The 24,010-nt window shown below is 32.5% G+C and overlaps 1 protein-coding gene and 1 pseudogene across 1 annotated transcript; one reads left to right on the forward strand and one right to left on the reverse strand.

Moving 5' to 3' along the window:
* Window positions 1-1,443: 1,443 nt before the first annotated feature.
* Window positions 1,444-2,933, forward strand: LOC137809688 (ethylene-responsive transcription factor ESR2-like). The gene has a single exon (XM_068610784.1). It carries the CDS (start codon window positions 1,521-1,523, stop codon window positions 2,721-2,723), a length of 1,203 nt encoding a protein of 400 aa, XP_068466885.1. The 5' UTR covers window positions 1,444-1,520; the 3' UTR covers window positions 2,724-2,933.
* Window positions 2,934-15,011: 12,078 nt separating this feature from the next.
* Window positions 15,012-17,354, reverse strand: LOC137811340 (protein DMR6-LIKE OXYGENASE 1-like; annotated as a pseudogene).
* Between the last annotated feature and the right edge of the window lie 6,656 nt (window positions 17,355-24,010).

Raw genomic sequence — 24,010 nt, forward strand, 5'->3', positions numbered from 1 at the left:
GTGCATGTTGATTTAGGTGATTGAAGGAGGGAAAGAATGGGAATGGCAACAGTGGGGTTTCAAAAGTCTTGGGTTGTAGGACGATGGTGGTCCGAAGTGACTAGGTGTAGTAATTAAAATAGATGGGAAAAGTTGAGTTGGCATAAAGGTTAGTAATGTTCTTTTGAAAAGTAAGATATCTAAGAAAGCTAGATATTCATGCCTGCTTCGTAGAACACTGTATAATGCGATCAAGGACAGACAAAGAAGAAATTATCATTCTGTCATGCATGCACATTATGCAGGGTTGCTCCATACTCTTGCAGTAATTTACTGTACTCTATTAACCACAGATTACCTTCAAACTAATAAAAACATTGACGGGGAGAAGGGAGACATAACGTTCAACTTTTAAATATGTATGAAAAGTCATACCAATAGCATCAGAGTTTTTAACACATTGTTTCTATTTTTATTGCTCTTCGTCTAATCTACTTCGCATGTTCAAAAATATTGAACCCTATAATGATGAGAGGTAATATAATCATTATTAGCTTCTTCAGCCAAGGAAATCAAGTTAAGAGAGCTCCGTTAATATATGAATCAGATGATACACCATTCATTAATACTTGAGACAAAAGAATATGATTATTATAGATGTGTTTGAATATTAACTCACTTAAAAGGTATACTCATTTTTTTACAATTTTAATTGAATCCAATTAAGTCATAAGAAAAAAAAACTAATATCATACAAATTACGGAAACCGGCTAATTAATTGTATTAAATTTTACCATTTTTTTTAAATATTGGCTAATTGTATTAAATATTAAGCAAAATTATTGTTATGATGTAACCAAGTAAAAAGTTGTTAAAATTTTATTATATTTGAAAATATAATGTGATTTTTTTGCGTATAAATGAGATATGATGTACATTGTTATAGGATAATTAAGTGTAAAAAACAAAAACAAAAAATAAATTTTTGTGAACTTGTAAAATGTATCTCAGGGATGATGTCGCTCTTATAAATAATATTACTTGTACTTTATAAGGAAATTCAAAGATTGTATATAAGAATAAATAACTAAATATTATTTAAGACACATACTTAAGTAAAAGTATCTATTTATAAAAGCATATCCCAATACATTAATTACATTACTTAATCACTTTTGTTTTAAACTAGTCCGTGAAAAGTACCAATAATCCTGAAAAAATGGAATGAAAAGTCAGGTATTTCTAGATTTGTGTCATCGTTTTTGTCTTGCTTCTCTTGTATATCGATTATTGTGTTAGCATGCATGATTAAATCAATCACTTTCCCAATATCCCAACAAGAAATTAAAAAAAAATGAAAAAACTTCATCTACTTCACCATGTTGCCGTGTGCAATAACTCTTCACGCACCACCTCTATAAATAAGACCAAAACGCACCGATTTCAAGGCAGCATCAAACCAAAACCCCTCTTTCTCCCTTCACAAAATAATTCTACTATTATTAGTACTATTTTCAACATTTTCAAAAAAAGAAAAACCATGGAAGAAGCAATGAGGCGTCTCAACGGTGTGGCTCCGATTCTCGGATCCGACCCGAAAGAGTCAGCTGTCGGTGAAAACCCTAAACGGTCCACCGCAGTCAACAAGAGGACTTTAAGAGAAGACGGCAGCGGAGCCATGAGGTATCGTGGCGTGAGGCGCAGGCCGTGGGGACGTTACGCCGCCGAGATTAGAGACCCTCAGTCGAAGGAGCGACGATGGCTGGGAACCTTCGATACCGCGGAGGAAGCAGCCTGCGCCTACGACTGCGCCGCCAGAGCCATGCGCGGTCTCAAGGCACGCACTAACTTCGTGTACCCAACTTCTCCGCAAGCTTCTTCCGCCACCACCGAACACTTCTTTCATTCTTTTAATAATAACAACTTCATCAAACACTCTCCGTCACTACCCTTCACCAACCACCGTAGCCGCCACTCAACCGGTTCCGCCATGTGCTTTGACCACCCTAGCGCCGTTGACTTTTCCTATTCCAACCCGCGAAACCCTTCTTCCACACTCAATATGCTTCTCCTTCGCGACCTCATTAACTCTTCCTCAAACAACCCTTCTCTGCTTTCTTCTTCCACCCACAACTTCCACGACCAGTTCTACAACAAGGGTGCTTCTACTTTTTCGTCGTTACCAACTGTTTCTTCTTCTTCTTCGTCACCTCTTTTTCCTAGTTATTCGGTGAATTATCCTTTTGAAGGCTCTTCGTCTGTTAATGTGAACACCCTATGTGGAACTAATTTCACTGAAAAAGGTGATGATGATGATAGCGGGTCTGGATTTTTCTCTCGAGAGTCTTCGGATTCGGGATTGTTGGAAGAGATAGTTAACAAGTTCTTGCCCAAAACAAAGCCTAGTAAGTGCGAGAGTTTGCCAAAAATGGAGGTTTTTCGAAACCCTCAGGAGTCCCTTCTTCCTTCACTTATATCTGAATCAACACTTGTTTCCACCGTGCAATGCTCTGATGACACGAAGAAAGGGTTTCAGAAGAATGAGAGTTTCGGTGTTTCTTTCGATCATCAGGGTTTTCCCATGCAGAAATTTGACAGCTTTAATGGGTTTGATAGCGTGCAGGGTATGGCTCTGGGGAATGAACACACCATGGCGAATCATGCAGAGAATTGCATCGTTGAAGATGTTTTTCAGTACCAAGAGCTTCTTAATTCTTTTGCAATAAGGATGCAAAATGCTTAGTTTGTTTGTTTCTGATATTAGTTGTATATGTAGTCAGGTCCTTGAATCTGCCTCTTCGCAACTTTGGTTTGCTCTTTCAATTTGAAACTAATTAATCTTTAGGGTTTTGTTATTCCTTGGTTTTACAAGGTTAATTAGTTTGCTCTAGCTTACTTTGTAGTATGCCTCTATTATATCTATGGATAATTTGAAAGCTTTATATTTTATTTATTGGTATGTTGGAGCTGGACAATCTTGAAGTTTCTTCACTACTCTAAGTTTTGTTTTTTGTTATTCTACTCTGAGGATTGTAAAGTTAATGAAAAGTGGTTAATGAGCACGACGCACTCAAGAGTAAAGTTATCAATGTGTTTGTTTGCTACATGATCATAACTTATGCGTTGACCTTGGAACTAGAAAACTTTGTCTGATTACTTAAAACCTTTTTTCTGATTTGTATGGATCTGCTGTATATTCTTCCTTTTATTTGGAGAACATAGTAGTCTGGTTTCAATAATGCCTGTTTGTGTTGTCTTTTTCTTTAAAAGTGCTTGTTGCGTTCTGCTGTTTTGCTGTGACTTAAAAGAGAGAAAAAAGTGGTAGTAGAATTGGTTCTTCTGGGAAAAAGTGTAGCACTGAAGCTTCTCATTCAACCAAAAAGCAATAGCAGCCAGGGTGAGGATTTTTGGTTACAGGACAACACACGGTGTAAATTGTGTAGAAGGTTTATACACATATGGACATATACAACTTTGGTACTAGCACTAAAAACAAAATAAATACTAGAAGAATGAAGTTCCTGTAACCACAATCTTGTGCAAGTTTCCGGTTAGGAATCACAGGGCATTAAATGTTCTACTACCTTCGTGCAATGCTACCTTAGACGTATGGGCCAAGTTGTCTCAGAAACTTTGATAAATGGGGAATAAAGATGACATTAATTTATTATAGTTGATGGATCTCTGACTTGATTGATGAGATTTTGGTGGAAATAATTCTCTTACTTCACAATCTTGTTAACATCTTGTAACTTTCAAAAAATAAATAAAATAGTATTGTATTCGATGAAAATTACTCATTAATTTTTATAATTTGTAAAGAATGTTAGTCTACTTTTACAAAAATATCTTTATTGAGGACGGTACAAAAATATCCAAATAATTTTTGGTGGTATAAATTTTAATTAAATTTAATATTATATAAAAAATAAACTTTAAATTTAATTCAATTTTATAAAATTAACTTATGTATTATCATATTATTTTCTAACATTTGAAGCAATAATAATGAGTAATTAAAGTCAATAAAGGTGTTATAAAGTGTAGGAAGGGCTTAAATCATCATCATCAAATATAAAATAATATTAACTACTTTTATAAAAAGGAAAGAACGAAAAATACATTATATTCTACTTTCATCATAAATAAATAAAGAAAAACACATTCATTTCCAAGCTTTACAAATAAAAATCAATATAATAATTAAAGTATTTGTTTTTCAAGTCTTTTATTATATTTTGTATCGATTTAATACACATTTACTACAAATTGTCATGCGCATTTCCTAATATTAGTTAAAAAATGTATATTTAATTCTAATTCTGAAATTTTGATACTGAAATGTATTAGTAATTAGCATTTATGAGTGGTGAAAGAGAAAGAAGAGAATGTTATTGGGGTGAAGGGTTGTGGCTACTATGTTAATTGAATGACATTGATGTAGGGTTTTAACTTGATTAAAATGGCATAATTGTCTAAGTAGGGTTTAGGACCAGCATAGAAAAAAGTAAAGTTGAGTTGTGGAAATTAGTAAAAATGAATTAGTTAGCTGGGGACTTGGTTATGAATAAGGGTTATGTGGAGGTCCGTGTGATTTTTATTTTGATTGGGAAACAAGAAAAGCAAGCGTGTTACGATATCTAATATTGAATTCCAGAACAAAGTTGCTCAAATTTATTACCATTTCAAACAACTGCTTGCAGATTCAGAGGAGTTAAGACTTCCTCTCTTTCTCAACATATTGTTCTTCAATGAGTTACCAACTTATCTTCCCAAAAATATTTCACATATTTTCTTCCAGTGCTTTAAAATGTTTCACAATATTTATTAGTTTAAATAATATCTAATTATTTTACTTTCTAAAATTAATTTCTATTTAATAATTTTCTTTTGTAGTGTATGTTCCTACTAGGGAGATAACATCTAGAGAACTATTGAAGCCTTCTTCTCCTTCCTTCGGTCGGTCAGGTTGCTGGGTGATGAACTGAGATTCTTCTCGTCCTCCTGCTTCTCCTTCTGCACTCGGTCTCGGGTGAACACCGGATGGTGGGGTTACCTGCGAAGGCACTCCGACACTCAAGTCATAAAGCAGGTGATCAGTACTCTGGTAGGTAAACAATAATAAATGACATACCTTTCTCCTTGGGATGTGTGCTATTTATATTATTCTAATGGGCTTACCTTATTGATTCTGATTAGCGAAGTGAATCTCGCTTAGGGTTGTATTACCTAATCCTTAATGACGGATTAACTTCACTGACCTTGGTTTGAGCGTTAACGGTAGTATGGATCGGTCGGCCGACCGTGATTCTACTCGTCTTGGGCGAGCTTACTTGTCTCGGTCGGCCACTCTCAGGACACGACCAAAATTATCGGTACTCAGTCAGATTCTCCTGGTTCGGTTAGGTGGACTAGGTCTCAGACAACCAAGTGGGTCTCGATCAGGGAGTCCACGTGCCGGTCTTGCCCATACCGGTACAGTGTAATTATAAATAAGTGAGATAAATTGACGTTTCTGGTTTCAAATATGTTATTATATAAATTTTGATAATTTTATATTTTTGGTTAATGATATAACTATATTAAGTTCATTAATAGAATAATATATAAGAAGATATAATAGAAGATAATTGAGTTATTATCTTTATTTTTTAAGTGATTATTTAATTTTTTAATAATAATAATAATAATTTATTTATTAGATATTTGATTATATAAAAATATAGTTTAAATAATTTATAATTTAATTTTTACTGATATTAGATTTGGCTTCATTTGAATATCATTCTCTTTCTAGCCTCTTTTTATTAATATATATGTAAATTTTTTATATTTATTGAACTCTTTAGTTTTCATGATTCTGTCATACATACATTATAAAAAAATTATTAAATAAAAATTAATTTTAGAGATAAAAATAATTAGTTACTATATTAACTAAATTAAATATTATTTTAAATATTAAGAAAATTATTGATATTTAAAGTAATTTCTATTATTCATAAAATTTATTATATAGTTCTCGAATGGGGTTGAAACTAAGAGAACGATTGTCCTTCTCATCGGTTGGATGGTTTATGCTACTCAAACGATCCCTTCATACTTTCTTCACTCCTTTGTTCTTTGTTTTCGTGAACTCTAAACTCGGATGGTACCTGCAGAATACACTCTGACGTTCAAGTAAGATTTTGATACTCGATGCAATTAGTATTGAATGATGATATACCTGATTTTCTGTGCTATTTATATGATTATTATGGATCCTTTATTATTGGATTGAATTAAAGATTTAGATCATAATTAAGAATATATTATCTAGTATTTAATTATTAATTAAATACTAGATAATATATATATATATATATATATATATATATATATATATATAGTATAACCTCTCCCATCTGGAACTGTGACCAGTTCTTTCAAATGCTAATTAAATTAAACAACTTTGTTCCCGAATTCAATAGAAGATATCGTAATGGACTTAGTTTTCTTGTTTGCGAATCAACAGTGTTACACTAACTACCTCCTCCTCACACTTCTTCACTGTAAGTTCCACATAATTCATTCACAACTTCAACCTTCCTAGTATATGCTGTGCTCCTAAACCCTATTTATTTTAATAATCAGAATTTAATTAACAGGATTACATCATCAATAATATAAAAATAAATACAAATTTATGTTTATAGATTCAAATTTTATGTTGTTGTACAGTTTAATTTTTTATTTTCTTCATTCTTAAAAAAATTAATTTTTAAACTAAACATTTTAAATTTATTACTTTTTTTTTATTTTGTAAAAAAGAATTTTTTATTCATTAATTATATTTCTAACTATTTTAAATATTAAAAATATTTATTTCTTAATGCATTCAAAATTAAAATTATAAAAAAAATTAATTTATTATTTATTTATTTATTTTTGAAATGGTGCTAGATAGGGAAATAAAAAATAAAAGAGTGTTAAATAGGGAAATAAAAACAAAAGGGCGCTAGATAGGAAAATAAAAACAAAAGGTATTAGATGGGGTAAATTCCCTAGCACCATTTACACTTTATTTCCCTAACTAACACTCTTTTGTTTTTATTTCCCTATCTAACACTTTTTTTTTATTTTCCTATCTAGCACCCTTTTATTTTTTATTTTCCTATCTAGCACCATTTAAAAAATAAATTAAAAAATAATAAATTCCTTTTTTTTTGATAATTTTAATTTTGAATGCATTAAAAAATAAATATTTTTAATATTTAAAATAGTTAGAAATATAATTAATGAATAAAGAAATGTGTTTTTACAAAATAAAAAAAAGTAATAAATTTAAAATGTTTAGTTTAAAAATTATTTTTTTAAGAATGAATAAAATAAAAAATTAAACTCTACAACAACATAAAAGTTGAATATATAAACATAAATTAGTATTTATTTTTATTATTATTGATGATGTAATTATATTAATTTCAAGTAAAAAGTACGGGACATAATTATAAAAAAACAAAGTTAAATAAAGACTGATATGGACATAAAAGAACAACATGATCGGAAAAAAAATGTTCATAATGTCAAACACTAAGACACACATAAAGAATATGTCCCAACATTACTGGATTGTGCACTTTTCGTCATTAATTATGTTTCATTTCGCATAAACTATTTAATATACCATTGAAGAAAATATTAAATGAATTATCATCTTTTATTTATTTTCTTTTTTATGATCAACATATACTTATTTAGTATCATCTTATATCTCTTATATTTATCTTATTTGGATTTATTTTTATATCTTTTATCTTTATCTTAATTTGTTTTGCCTTTATTTTATATCTTTTATGTTTTTAGTTATTATTTTTTTTCTACCATTCTTTTTTTTTTATTGTTGCTGTTTTTATTTTCTAGACTTTTTTTTTTCATTTTTTGCTTCTCATTTTTAAGCATTAAGTGTAACATTTGCATTAGTTTTTTTTTAGGATTTTGCATTTAGGATAGACACTTCAATATTACTTGTGTATCCACTATTAATTAATACTAATTGACTTTGGTTTTTTTGTAATTATGTCATGTATTTTTTACTTGAAATTAACATGATTACATCATTAATAATAATAAAAATAAATAGTAATTTATGTTTATAGATTCAACTTTTATGTTGTTGTAGGGTTTAATTTTTTATTTTCTTCATTCTTAAAAAAAATAATTTTAAACTAAACATTTTATTTTATTTTATTTTATTTTATAAAAAATCATTTCTTTATTCATTAATTATATTTCTAACTATTTTAAACATTAAAAATATTTATTTTTTAATGCATTCAAAATTAAAATTATCAAAAAATAAATAAATTATTATTTATTTATTTATTTTTGAAATGGTGCTAGATAGGGAAATAAAAAATAAAAGGGTGCTAGATAGGGAAATAAAAACAAAAGGGTGCTAGATAGGGAAATAAAAACAAAAGAGTGCTTGTTAGGGAAATAAAAGTCTAAATGGTACTAGATAGGAAATTTACCCGTTAGAAGGGGAAATAAAAGTGTAAATAGTGCTAGATAGGGAATTTACCCACAACATTTCCTATTTTTATTAACATTTTTCAGTTATATTTACTTAAAATAATATAATACATAAATTTCAATTATTATAATAATAATTTTTTATATAAATATCATTATAGATAAAATAAAAATAAAATTATGACATTTTTAAAAAATAAATGTTACAATAAATGAATTTAAACTAATGTATACACTATAAAGAAAATCATGAAATAAAAACCAATTTTTAGAGAACAAAATAATTAGTTATAATATTAACTAAATTAGAGACCATTTTAGAAATAAATAAAAAAAATATTTTTAAATTAGTTTATATTATTGTTAAATAGTTTCTAAATTGGTATCTAATTAGCTACCAATGTTTTAACTACAAATTATTTAGATTCTAAATTTAGTAGCAAAAACCTTAGTTGTTAATTAGATACCAATTTAGAAACCATTTAACAATAATAGAAACTAATTTTAAAGACAAAAAATAATTAATTGCTATAGTGATTAAATTAGTGATATTTTAGAGACTAAAAAAAAATAGTTTCTAAATTAGTTTTTTCTATTGTAAATGGTTTCTAAATTGATATCTAATTAGCAACCAAAGTTTTTCCTACTAAATTTGGAATCTAAATAATTGGTAGTTAAAACTTGGTAGCTAATTTGATATCAATTTAAAAATTATTTAAACAATAATAAAAATTAATTTAGAAAAAAAATATGGTAGTTTAGTTTTGTCTTCTTTATAGTTTTAATAGTAGATTTGTTGGTACTTTGCTTCTAATGATGTACATGTACAGCCATTTATTTATTTATTTTGAAGATAGAGGTTGTGATTTCCGTTTGAATAAAAACAAAACACAGGTATATTTATCATGCAGAATTTGTTGCTGGTTTTTCCGGCATAACCGACCAGAGAACTGGGTGAAGTGAGAAATAATTAATGGGGAGAAAAGGATGAGAGCAATTACCTAGGAATGATGAACACTTAATTAATACGAACCCATCTTAATTGTGCATCAATCTGTTTAGGAATGTTTATCATGTATCTATAGATCTATCTATCTATCTGCAATCTGCACATGCAGTATGGTCATGTACGTATCTTTCCACCTTTCACGTAATAAATTTCTCCATCGGCCATCGGGCCATGTACATCAATTTTCTAATTTCTTCACTCATTCCACCTTTCACGTATATATTTATTGCCCTAACATACTCTTCTTGTCTTACACTAGATATTTTTCCAATCGTTTTACAAGAATTAAGAAATTTAGTTACTCAACGTTGGTTTCACAGTTACTTAAGAAATTTAGGTACGTTATTACTCTTGTTCTTAGATCTTAATTTTAAGATCCCATCATGCATATTTAATAAAAGTTTCTTCTAAGTTCGAAACTTTAAATTTAAAAGATTTGTAAAGGAAATATTTTTAGTATACTATTTCAAGCTTCTTTAGGTCTGAATAAGTTGAGAGACGACATTTTACTACACAATTTGTTTCCTTTATAATATTCTCCATTTCGATCTATGATGGAGGAATTACAGACAAAAGAATTAATGAAATCACTGTTGTTGTCTTTGACTACATGTATTATTATATGGCTAAAATAAATTGTTCTCCTACATGAATTTTAAATTTGAGTTCAGTGAAGTGTCACTTTAATTCCTCAAAATGTCTATGTTAAACCAATTTTTTTAAAATATTTTATCTATATAGATATCCTTTTTTATAGTTTTCTCAATTGTCAAAATATAAGTTGGTTTTGATTTCTAAAGGTTATGAATATGAATTGTTGATCTTTCTTTCTTATATTTCCAAAAATATAAAAATAAACGTAAGTATAAGTTGGTAAAAGACCTATTATTTTTATATTATCCTACACGAAAAAATAAACAATTTCATTTTCTTTTATATTTAATTTTTTTATTTATCCAAATAAAATAATTGGGTATTTATATTAGTTCGTCATTAATTAAAATTAAATAATTTATCTCTTTTAACGAAAAAATTTCTATGCACATAGTAAAAAATCAAATAGAAGTACCACTTAAAAAATCAAACTACGGCCAACACACAACTAATTTAAAAATAAAAAATAATTAATCATTAAAAATTAAATATTAATTTATAAATTAAATAATTATTGATATTTAAAATAGTTTTTCTTATTAATAAAAATTTATAAAATAATTTTTAAATTAATATTTAACATTAATTATCAAATTTTTAACTACTTTAAATTTTAAATTAACTTTTAATTAAATTAGTGATTAATTTAAAATCTAAATAATTATTAATTAAAATTTTAATATTTAATATTGATATCAATTTGAAACTATTTTCTAAATGAATTTGAAAACTATTTTGTAAATGAATTGATACTCCGTAATTTTTTGTAGTGAGTAATCTTGTTTAATTATTTTGTGAATAAAGACAAAGTGGTGAGTTTTGAATAAGAGTTCGTACGTAGTCATTGAATAGAAATAGATATGAAGGCAATGATTCCTTTCGTATATGAGACTCCTCCGAAGTAACTTGAATCTGAGACAGATAAGGTAGCTCACAATCATCCAACAACAATTATTGGCAATTCAATAATATCATATGTGCCTCAGAGACTGTCTAACATTCAATACCAACACGTCGTTCAAGTTTCGTATATCTGAATTGAAACATTCAATTCTTCATTTAAAGTTCAGAACTTGTTTTCTTTACAAACTCTACTTGCATATTAACATTCACTCCTCAGCATCATGAATAAAGTCATTGTCATTTTCTTATTTTTATTTTCCTCTTAAATAAAAAAAGAAAGTTATTCTTAAAGAAGATACATCAGTGAAAAAAAACTTATTTCGATACTACATTTAAGGCGTTTTTATGGTATGACACTATATTTTAGAACGTGGTGTCATTTTTTAAATTAAATTTATCTAAGAGAACGATTATTTAGTAAAACCACATTCTTACAACAAAATGTTTGGTGTAAGAAGACGGCTATAAGGTAAAGCCGCCCTCTTAGAAGAAAGTGTTTCGTTTAAGCGGGCAACTTTATCTCATAGCCGTCTTCTTACACCAAACACTTTGTTTTAAGAAGACAGTTTTACCAAATAGCCGTCCTCTTATACTCTTTTTATTACCCTAACTCAGAGTGCGCTAGTTACGCTTTCATACTTCCTTTATCTATCGCCGCTTTGTTTTCTCTTATGCTCTTTGCTTCTTCTTCGTTTTTCTCGAGCCATTGTCTTCTTCGAGTCATTGTGTTAGTTTCTTTCGAGCTCTATGCTTCTTCTTCACCATTGCCTTTTGTTTTTTTTTTCTCTTATTTGTTTCTTTTCTCCCATTGTTGTGAAGGTTCTTCACTATCCTACTTTCATTGCCTTGTACGTTGTTCTTTGGGTTTTTGTTGTTCCTCCATTCAGTTCTTCATTGCTGTCGTTCGCTGCCACCGTCGTTGCCGTTAGCCTATCGCTACCGTTATCGCCGCTCTTCACCACCACCGTTTCCTCTTTATAGATTTCTATTTTAACCTAACAACTAACATAATATAATTTAATAATAATGCATATATTAATTATAAATTAATAATTAATATAGGGAGGTGTAAAAGGGTGATTTTTACCCTAGTCACCCTCTTTGTTTGAATCTAAGAAGGCGGCTAAATAGTTACATTCTTTGCTTTTGGACAAAAGACTATATGCTGATCAAAGACGACTAAAAAATCACCGTTTTACAGTTAAAATAGTCGTCGTTTTTAAGTTTTTTACGTCAGTGATAATAATAACGTGGTATATGAAAGTATGTGTTTTTGAACTATGTTGTTATGAAGTATCTGTTTTATGGAATGAAAGTGCAGATTCAATAATAAAGGAAATTAAACTCACTGATTTTTTTAAACCAAAGAATATCATGGTTTTCTACCACCAAAATCAAACGTACCAGAATACTGTGCAGAAATATATAGTCACCCCAAACCAATTTCTTGAAATCTCAATAGCCTGAAGAGGAAATTTTGCATTTAAACAATATTAGGTAGAGGTCCTGCAGTGCACTTCTCTGCAAAAAAAACCACGTGCTGATCAGACAAAAGTTTTCTTACTTATCATGCGTGAGTTTAAATGTGCAAGTATCTTATGTCGATAGATACGAATATTATTTAGAAGGTTCACAAGATTCCAAAAGTTTTATCACAAACCATTCATCTCACGAAATTATATGCAGAATGTACCATGTACGTCCATAGAGTGAATTAAACATACTTGTTCAGCTTAAAGCTGGAAGGAAATTAGGGTCTTAAGAAAGAAGATATTTTTGTGTGTTGTTGTGACTCTTTTTCTTATGTTTTACTTGTTGATTTAAAAAATCTGATGGAATTTGTTGGTTAGGAATTATAAATGTTGAAACATTTCTGAAATGTATTATTTTATTTTATAATATATTTTTTTTGATTTTATCTAAACATTCACACTGCAATCAAAGTTTTCAATATTTTAAAATAAATATTTTTGTTCATTTTCTCTATATTTGGTTAGTCTTTGTCTCAGCACACTTAAAATAAAAAATTGAGTACGAAAAAAGATTCATAAGTTTATTATTTTAAGATTTTTGATAGAAAATAGTATCATGATCTTATGGGTATGATTCACGATTCATGAGATACAATACTTTTTTAATGAAACTTAATATATAAATAAAAATTTTATTTAAAATTTAAAGATACATGTGTACTCACGTTTTGTTTTTCACTCTAAAAATGTATTATTATACTTTTTACTTGTATTTCCTCATTTTTTTTATTAGCAATAACAAATATATAAAATCGAATTACTTCAGGGGTGGAATAATCCATGTACAAGAGAGATATACTCCAACTTCTCTCCAAACCAAACAATTAAAAACCTAAAATACATCAAATAACCAAACTCATACATTTTAAAGGTTCCAAACACCAACTGGAAAAGGAGACCGAAGCAGTGCGAGATTTTGCAGAAATCCAGGACCAAACCTTTGTTTGCATCAAAATACAAATTTCAGACGCGTCAGCCACACCCCTATTAAAAATAATAGAATTCCTATGATTCCAGATTTCCCCCACAACCCCAACCCAAATTGTATTCTACACTTTATTTATCGAGTCAGAGGACGTATTCATCTTGAAATGGGCAAAGTTTGACATAGGGTCATTGTGAGATACGTACGACACTCCTAGCCACTCAAGCAAAACTGCAGTCGAAAAACAAGTGGCGATAGGACTCTTCCTCCTTCCCACACAGACAACACAAAGAGCTTTCAACCAACACCCCTCGTCTTTCCAAATTGACCCCAGTAGCAATCTTATTCTTCATCACCCTCCAAGATGTAAATAAAGTTGAAGGTACGGCTTTACAACTCCATAACTTACTAAAAACCGGAGAACGATCCGCCTCACAATCCCTCCTAACCAGGGAATAAGCGGAGTTAACAGAAAACATCTAATCGCCCCCTCCCTTCCACACCCACCTATCCGCCTCACCCAATCCCAGCCTCACCTCAATTAAAGCTGACTTAACTGATCCACCAAAGGCTTCTCGCAATCGAAAAAAGGTCTGTGCCAGGCTAAATGCCACCCCCACAAGCCATCAGATCAAGACCCAAGCTCAGCCACCCTAACATTTTTGGTCGAACATATAGAAAACAATCTCGGAAATACACTCTTTAACTCACCACATCCAAGCCACATGTCCTCCCAGAAAGAAATGTCCTTTTTGTCACCGACTTTCCACATGATCCCATCTTCAAAACTTTTGCCCCATCCCTTCGAAGCCCAAACCTCTTTCAAATCTTTCCACCAAAGGGAGCTCCTGGTACCATTACCCTCCTCTCTCAAGCTTCTCCAACCACCATACTTAGAGATGAGAACCTCCTTCCAAAGTCCATCCTTATCTGACCCCAGTCTCCAAATCAATTTCCGTAACAGAGTCAAGTTAAAAAGGTTTAAATCAATAACACTTAGTCCCCCAAATTTGCAAGGCTTACACATCACTTTCCAAAAAACCCAAGCTAATGAAAGTTCTTTTGAATCCTTACCAATTTATCACCACCCCGAAAGGCAATCTAAACAAGGACATATATTTGCTTGTGGTTTTCACCAGAATTTCTCCGTAGTTATCTTTGTCACATATATAATTCCTTGTGTTCTTTTGGATTTATTTATGCCTAAGATCATTCTCATTCGGTAAGATCTTGATCATGCTTTTGTTTTATGAGAAAGGAACTTCTAATTTTGGAATTATTTGGTACATTTGCTTTTTATTTCTATTTTATCATTCTTATTAAAATTACTTTTAAGACATTTGGGAATATGTTTTAGAAAATTAAAGTTTTTTTATTTTTACTTTTTGTTTGTTAACTAATCTACCCTTAATTCAAAATACGGAAATATCATTTTATTAAAAGAGTAGGTATTTTTTCTAAATTATTTTTTATTTATATTTATTGGAGATTGCGTTCAAAATTAAACAGAGATATTTCATAAATTATATACCTAGATAAATAATAGTTTCTCCAGACAAACATTCCATTCCATGCACAATAACAGTAAAAACTATTCAGTAATTATTTGATCATTAATTTGGCAACTCAAAGACTTCTTTAACCATCCTCCTTGAGCCTTCTTGCTTGTAAAATTCTTCTAGAAACTCAGAAAAACGATAACTTGTGTATCTGGGAGGGTGTTCATCATCTATCAACTCCTCAATTGGCCCAATTATAGTCTCCAAATTGGGCCCATAAAACATTGCCATCGACACCCGTGGACCCAATTTGTTCGTAACGGCCCTGTGATGTACACTTCTGAATCTTCCGTTGCTCAGAACCTACACATTATATCACTCAAACTTTATACTTCACCCTTTACATTTCTTAAGTGCTGTTCCTCAAATTTATACAAGTTCATCACATTGCAAAGAACACCAAATAGACCAAGCTTAATAAATAACTTAAAAATATAAATATTTACGTAGAATTAGTTATATATTCTATTTTTGCACTCACTTTTTATGCAGCATTGAAGTTCTTAAAATAAGATGTTAAAATACAAAAACAAACAGAAATACTAATTGGATAGAATAAACAACATACTAATTATCACTAAAATTTAAAAAAAAAATCTAATTTACACCTAGAGTTAAGGTTTTATGAACATAAACAAACTTCAACAAAATATTCATTCAATCACAAAAGCTTTAACATTAAAATATTTTTATAATATAGTAATATCAATGGCCAACTAGGCACTTGGATCCTCTGGTGCAGCAGCATTGGTTTATTAAAAAGAGAAATGATAGTTTCCCAACTACATGAATTTAGATATAAATATATATAATAAAAGATAAATTTATAATTAAATAATATGAAAAAATATTAAAATAATATAAATATATATAATAAAAGATAAATTTATAATTAAATAATATGAAAAAAAATTAAAATAATAATATTGAAGTGGTATAATGGTATAAAAAATATGGATGTCCATTCCTCTATTAAAAATGAGAGTATAAAAAGTTTGATTATATAATCAATCATGAAAGGATAACATGTTGATGAACGTACATCCACATGGTGGAGACAATGGTTTCCAGCTGCAGGGCCTCTAGTTTGTTTGTACTTTCTATTGACAGTGACAAATGCAGAACTGTTAAATATTTTGCAAATGTGCATCTAATCTTCTCTCAAACAGCATTAAAAATTATAAATGAAGAACTTAAATAAATTAATCTCTGGCTGCAACAGTTACAATAAAAAAGAGAGAATCTATGGGAAAAGCACAGCAATAATACCTGAATTTGATCTCCCAAGTTGATTACAAATGCATTAGGAATAGCAGGTACAGCAATCCATTTGCCATCTTTGATCACTTGGAGACCAGAAACCTGTGATTGCAAAATAACTGTGAGAACATTGACATCAGTGTGCACAGGGAGACCCAAGGTCAGCTCTGGGTCTGGACATGGTGGATAAAAATTGGCTTGTGCTCTTAGTCTAGGCTCATCACCCAATATCTTCACCAAGCAATCTTCTTCTATTCCAAGCCCTGTTGATATCAAACCAAGCACCCTTCTAACCAATGAACCAATCTCTCTTGCATATTCACTGAAAGCCTCCCTGTGTACAACAATAAACATATTTCATTAACTTAAAAAGATAGACAAACTACTATAGCATATCATAATTGGTAACTAATGTTGTAGTGAAAGAGGAAATTGCTGTTCACCCATATTGAATCCCTATTTCTTGTGGCAGAAGATGAGTGAGATCCTCAATAGGGTACCAGGAATGACTGAAACATTCACTCCACATCTTCACCTTTTCTCCACCCTCCACCTTGGAGGTAATAATTGTAAAGTTTTGTGGTCTTGGTATGATCTGTTGTGTAGAGCTGTTTTCTTTTCTCTGGAGGCAAATTAAAAAGGTCAGTAATTGCTGAAACCATTTTGTTGCAAACCTGTTCAGGAACCCCATGGTTCACAATCTGAAAGAACCCATATTCCTCACAGGCACGTGATATCTTTTGAACCACCAGAGATGATGAAGAGTCGTCATCATTACAACTGCGATCGCTCAAATCAATTACGGGAATTGAGTCCAGAGAAGTAACCTCTGAAAGTTGTGGCCTTTTATCTTCTGGAAGGATAAATTTAGGAGATAGGGAAAGGAGAGGAGCAGAATCATCGGCTAACTGAAAGGAGTTCATCTTCTCCGAGAAACTTCAAATTAAGGAAGTTCAAATAGCAAAGAAAGAAGATTTTATATCCCAGAAAAAAGGTTCACTTTCTTTCGAAAACAACACTTTATACTTCTTTAATTTTTAATTCAATGTTGTGTATGTTTAATGAAAAAAAAAACACAACGGTCCCCAGGGGTGAAATTGTCATTTGTACTAAATAGCATTTCTATTTAGTATACATGGATATTAACGTAGTCAGATAAAAAAGGGAAGAAAAAGAGTTCCTTGATAGTCACATCCGCATCCAAATAGCATAATTAATTAGAATGAAAGGAACTTCTCAAACACTTTTAGGATCTAGAGAACGGTTGCTCTTGTCTTCACTTTTGGTCGGTCACTGATGTTTCAAATTCTGTTACGCCTTCCTCCTCTCGATCGTCTGGCTCCACAGGCGGGGATGGTACTTGCAGAAGACACTCCAACGCTCAAGTCAGTCGGGGTGTTAACACTCGGGTGTTAGAGTACTGTAGATAATGACGTACATTTCTTCTTGAAATACGTGTTATTTATATTATCTTAATGAGCCTTCATTGGTGGCCGAATTAGGGAATTGGTTTGTGTTTAGGGTTGATTCTTAACTATGGATTAACCCTGTTGACTTGGTCAACCTTTGACTCAACATCAAGGATCGGTCGGTCATGTCTTGTCACGTGGCCTTCTCACTGGTTTAGGTGGTTACTTGGTCCAAGTGCTGACCGACTCACTGAGTCATCCGGTCGTACTAGTACAGTTGTCCCCAGACTCGAGAGCTGGTACAACCAAAGAGTCTGAGAACTGCGACCCGGTCGGTGGCGTAATGATGGGTAAAGTGACTGGAGAAGACGCCTGAGCGGGTGATGTGCATTTATGAGGGGTTTTTTTTGGATGTCAAACGATATGGGTCGTTGGATAAAGTAGATCTAACGGTTGAGATCTTGTGACGATTAGGATTCTGAGACATCTTCGGGCTATAAATAAGGGTTGGGAACAATGGCTTCTCACGCGTTCTGATATTCATTGAGCTCCTATACCCAAGCGAATCCGAGCGATTTGTGCTCCATTTCTCGTCCATCTTAAGGTTAGTCATGTCTACCCGCTTGCATCCTACTTCTTCTTCTTCTCCCGCTCGGTCTCCTCTTTTTGAACCCCCTCATGTTCATCTTCTTCTTCTTCTTTCAGTTCTTCCTCCGACAACGTTATCTTAGGCGGGGAAATTTAGATCGTTGCCCGACGAATGGACGAAGTGAGGGGTGATGATGTTACTCGTCGGACCGGTCGAGCTCGTCTGAGCGATCGCGCCTTCATGGGGCCCCTTCTTGGGTCGACCCCAAGGTGTGTGAGATTGCGTTTGTGTTTCATACGAACGCCTCAGTGGTTGAGTTCTTGGATAAGGTTCTAGTCTTAAAGGCTTTGGCCGAGGATTCCTTATTGTCGTTTGGCCTTGTTTGCTAGACGACCGAGTGTATAGGGAATGGTCATCTACCGAACCCCCTTTCTTTTTTATGTACAATTGTTTGTTTTCAAATTTACATGTGTTCCTTCCTTTTGATGCGTTTACGGAGAGCGTCCTTCGGGCGCTTAAGGTGGCGTCGAGTCAACTGCACCCCAATACGTGGGCATCCATGCAGGCTTTCCGCATGGTGTGCCAGATGTTCGAGTGTGTCCTCTTTCCTCTTGTTTTTGCAATTCTATGCCTCTCACCCTTCTGAGCTGGTCGGCTGGCATTCTTTGGTCAGTCGGGCGGGTAGTGTGTTGTTCAAGACTTTCTCAGCCTCCTATAAGAACTTCAAAGAAAAGTTCTTTAAGGTGTTCGTGGAGCCGACGAGCACGCGCTACTTTTTCGATGAGGTCGGACAACCGAGATTCCCTTTGTTTTGGATGAGGAGTTCTTCAAAGATAAAGGATTGGCCACGCCCGGTCAATCCAAGAGAAGGCGAGCGAGAGGTTTTCGCTTTGTTCGATAGCCTTCCGAAGAAGCTTCCTACTTAACCACTGATGTCCTTATACACAGAGACCGATCGCAAGGCGACCTTCGAGGGTATGTTTGACATCCTTAGTCTTTCGGTCGTTTACTCTATGCTTTTAACTAACATTGTTTTTGTTTCAATGATTGCAAAGAGAGAGATACCGCGTATGCTGACAATTTTTAAAGACAAGCGAAGGAGAAAATGGGGGCTGTTGGAACTGGGCCCCCTCCTGCTGAGATCACCCGAGTGGGTTCTTCATCCAAGAACCCCAAGAAGAGGGCAAGGGAGAGCAACAACACCGTCCAAACCTTTCGAGCGATGCCGACCCCTCCTCCAAGTGGAATGGTTGCCCGTGCTGGATCGCCACCAACCGACGAGTTCAACCGTCCTATTCCAACGACGGTCGTCATACCTGTGGAGGTCGTCCAAGAGTCGTACTTGACGCTACTGGGGGCGATTCGTGCTTTATGAGGGCAATGAAATTTAACTTGCCACCCCCTGATGACTTTTTACGGCAAGTGCACCGCGTTTGTCAGAAGTAATAATTGTCCCTAAGGACGGATATCGATCCCACAAGGAACAGTGAATTATCAAGTACAATAATCGCTAAATATAAAACAAAACAATTAAAAGTGTATTGAAAGTGGTTGGGTTGGCGATGATCAATAAGAAAACAGACAAAGAATTAGTTGTTTCAATTGGAAAAATAGGGATTAGGTTTCATCTCTCTCACTCTCATGTATTTTGATTAGCATGTCAATATTAAGTTCTTTAATTGAAATTGATGCCCGTATAAAAGTCATTTATATCGATTCCTCGCATATAAAATCCTTAAGAATGTTCCCTAACTATCGATCCCTCGCATACTTATAAGAACAACTTAGAACGAAACTCAGACGTTTAATAGCAATTAACATTTCAAGTCTATTCCTAACACTCAAATATGTTAAGTATTGTTGTTTAGGTCCGAACCCTAAAAATACCTCCCGGTCAGATTTAAGATTCTCAATTTGTCACGGAAAATTAAAAGTAAAACAACAATACCAATAATCAATCAAGAACTGAATATTAATATATAAAATATCACCTCAATACATAAGAGTTTGAGCAGATTACTCCCAATCTCAAAGGGTAGAATTAGCCACGCATACTTCTATCACCTTCCATTCTCCCAATTAGGTTACAATTCACTCTATGGTGTTTTCCTCTCAATCTGGCACACTAAGGTTGAGCCTCTAGCCCTCTATTTATCCTAGTTTTCTAGGGTTAGGTTGTTTATTGTGTCGCGCTAATGGGCTAAATGATAAAACATAAAAAAGGCTCAATCTTTCTTTGCATCTTTTTCCATTCTAGAACCTTCTATCTTTATCTTTTTAGCTCAAATCATTCATCTTGAATCCAAATCTCCAATATTCCTTAGAAATCTGCAATTAACACCAAATTTGGGAATAAAATACTCCTATTCAAATAAAGATCATAAAAAATGTAAAAATATAAAAAGGTATAAATTCATAAATTAGGGATTATTTTATATGTAAATTAGCAATAAATCCTCATAAGTGTCTATATTTTAATATGAAATATTACTGAAATTAGACACTTATCACTCTCCCCAACTTAGAATTTTGTTTGTCCTCAAGCAAAGTAAATGAATATATTTGAATTTAAATATCAAACAGCTTAATTCACTAAACAACATATCAAATTAAAAACTTATGATGTTTCCAAATTCAAATATAGAAAATTATAGACACAATCAATTTCCAGGATCAAATCAAAACAAATAAATGACAATTCATCAAGGAATATCTTCTCATATGCTCACGGGTAAGTGTTTCTCTCTATTTTCACTGAATCATAACAAATCACAGTTGCTTTTTAGGAGGTATGAAAAAATCATCCCTAACATATTTTAACCAAGGTGGTGTTGAAATAGGAACCTTGGGTAATGAAAAAGATAAAGAAGAAGAAGACCTTGGAGGGTCCATTTGAGGTATAACACGAGTCAACATGATGGATTTAGAGGAGAAAATGGTGTGACTCGGTGTAGTACTTACTTCTTTTTCTTTCTCATTTTCTCTTTTAGTTTTCATTTTTATTTGGTCCTCATGAACCTCTTTGGGAGAGAGGGGTTTTAATATAACCTTGCGCCCTAGGAAGGAAAAAGACATTGTATTGGATAGGCCATCATGTAAAACATGTCTATCATATTGCCAAGGCCTTCCTAAAAGAAGATGAGAAGCTTCCATGGGCACAACATCACATAAAACCTCATCTTTATACTTTCCTATAGCAAAGTTAATGAGGACTTGTTTATTCACCATGATTTCACCTACTTCACTAAGCCATTGTAATTTGTAGGGCTTGGTATGAGAGATAGTGGATAAGGCTAACTTCTCCACAACTCTTGTACTAGCCACATTAGTGCAACTTCCTCCATCAATAATCAAGGAACATAACTTGTTGTTGATAAGACATCGGGTGTGAAAATTAGTTTCTCTTTGAGTATCATTCAAAGATTTTGGAATTGTGCCCAACATACGTCTTACCATCAATAAGTCACCTTCACAAGGACTTTCACTCCCATTTTCACTTGATGGTCTAGAAGGTGAAGAATGCCTAGATGAATTGGAATCATGCTCACTAACTACAATGCCTTCATTCATGTACATACTTCGTTTAGAAGGGCAATTAGCAGCAATGTGACCATATCCCAAACATTTAAAACACTTTTGACTAGACGATTTAATTGGGGATTTAGGCCTAGAAGTAGATGGCGTAGGATCCTTGGGTTTGAAAGAAGAATCTTTGGAAGGATGTTTAGAAAAAGAATTTTTGTTTCTCCAAGACTTGGAGTAGTATCCATCATTGGAAGCATTTTTGAAAGAGTTTTTCTTAGCAAGTTGGGCTTCCACCTTCATTGCAAGATGAACTAAAGAGCCCAATGATGAATACTCTTGTAATTCAACAAAGTCTTGAATATCCTTCCTAAGACCACTCACAAACCTAGCAATCATAGCTTCCTCACCTTCCTCTAATTCAATTTTAAGCACAAACGTTTCTAGCTCTTTATAATATTCATCCACATTTAGCGTGCCTTGTTGAAACCGTTGGAGTCTCAACATGAGGTCTTTCCTAAAATGTGGGGGCACAAACCTAGCGCGCATATGATCCTTTAAAGAGTTCCAAGAGTCCACGGGAGGACCCTTGTGATAGATAATGTCCTTTACAATTCCATGCCACCATTTCATGGCATAATCACTAAACTCTAGGGTGGCTAGCTTGAGCTTATGCTCATCTTGGATCTCATGGATCTCAAAAATTTGTTCACACTTAGCCTCCCAATCTAAATATACATTAGGATCACTTGAGCCATTGAAACAAGGAAGCTTGACCGAAGGTAGCCTAGCCTTTGCATCTTGGTAGTAGCCATTGCCATAGTGAGGTCTCTCCCCTTGGTTGTGATGTCTATGTCCAAGGAATTGGGGTGGAGTTCTCCTTCTCCTATGGTCCTCTTCACGGCCTATGTCATTGGAAGAACCTTTTGTTGAAGGTCTATGTGAATGATGCCCATCATGGATAGAAGGAGATGGTCTAGCTTGTTGGACCTCCATCTTTTGCATTTTCTCTTCCAAGCGTCTAATAGTTCTTTGTGCTTCATGTAATTCACCAAGGATTGAAGCTTTGGAAGGAGAATTCTGCTTGTATGATGCATCACTTGAAAATCCAGCCATTTGTAATTAAAAACAGCAAACACACAAAAACAGCAAATAAGTTAAGAAACAAAATTAGCAAAAACAGTGAGTGTTTTAAGCAAAATGCCGAAGTGAATTGAGGCTGAAAAAAGAGATCACTCTCAAAGAAATAATGTTCTTGCACCAATCTGATCTTGAGGCCTTGGAATCCTCAAATGAAATATGTCAAAGCAAGCACACCAATCTCAAGAGCAACCACCACAAAACCAATGAAACAATAAAGACAAACAAGAAAAGGTATAAGCAAGGAAAGGTAATTGCAAAAGGAATACTATATGTAAGACAAACTCAAAGAGTAAGAATGAAAGATAATCAAGAAAATAAAAAACTCAATGAGAAAAGTAGGCACACAAAAGAATACTTAAGAAAAAGTTCTAGAGTAGATGAAGAAAACAAAAAAAAAATTAGCTACTGGAATTTTTTTTTTAAAAGGCAAACTGTGCTTGATATTCACTGATTTAACTGGAATGATGTAGAGCGAACTGGATTATGAAATTTAAACCACAGAAACTTCAAGATGTTAACTCAATAATGGCACTGGAATCAATTAAAAACAGTAAGCCAATTGAGAGAAATAAATTTTTCAAAATCGCTGCCAGATTACCGTATTTTTTTCGGCAGAAATGTACACTTTTTTTATTTTATTTATCATTTTTTGTGTACTTCGTATTTTTGAATGATTCTTTTTTCTAATCTTTTCTAACACTTTGAATATCACAAATCCAGAATTTCAGAATTTTCCAGTGAGTAAATCAATTGAAATAAGAAAAAACAGTAAACACTTTTTTTCAGAAACAGAGGAATCCTAATAGGAACAAAAAACAGAATTATGAACTAGCAAATACATAATGGAAAATGATGTATTGGAACTTGTATAGGTCTAGAATACAAGTATGAACTCAATTCTAAAAAGAAAATGCACAAAGGATCAACATCAATTCAGAAAATTATATGACACCAAAGCAAGAAACAATCAAAGCAATAAAAGTACTACTAGAAGTAATGACAATTATGGAA

The sequence above is a fragment of the Phaseolus vulgaris genome, chromosome 2, assembly GCF_000499845.2.
Source record: "Phaseolus vulgaris cultivar G19833 chromosome 2, P. vulgaris v2.0, whole genome shotgun sequence".
Lineage (NCBI taxonomy): Eukaryota > Viridiplantae > Streptophyta > Magnoliopsida > Fabales > Fabaceae > Phaseolus > Phaseolus vulgaris.

What these genes read in the sequence shown, in the direction of transcription:
- LOC137809688 (XM_068610784.1), top strand. Translation starts at nt 1,521, where the DNA reads ATGGAAGAAGCAATGAGGCGTCTCAACGGTGTGGCTCCGATTCTCGGA.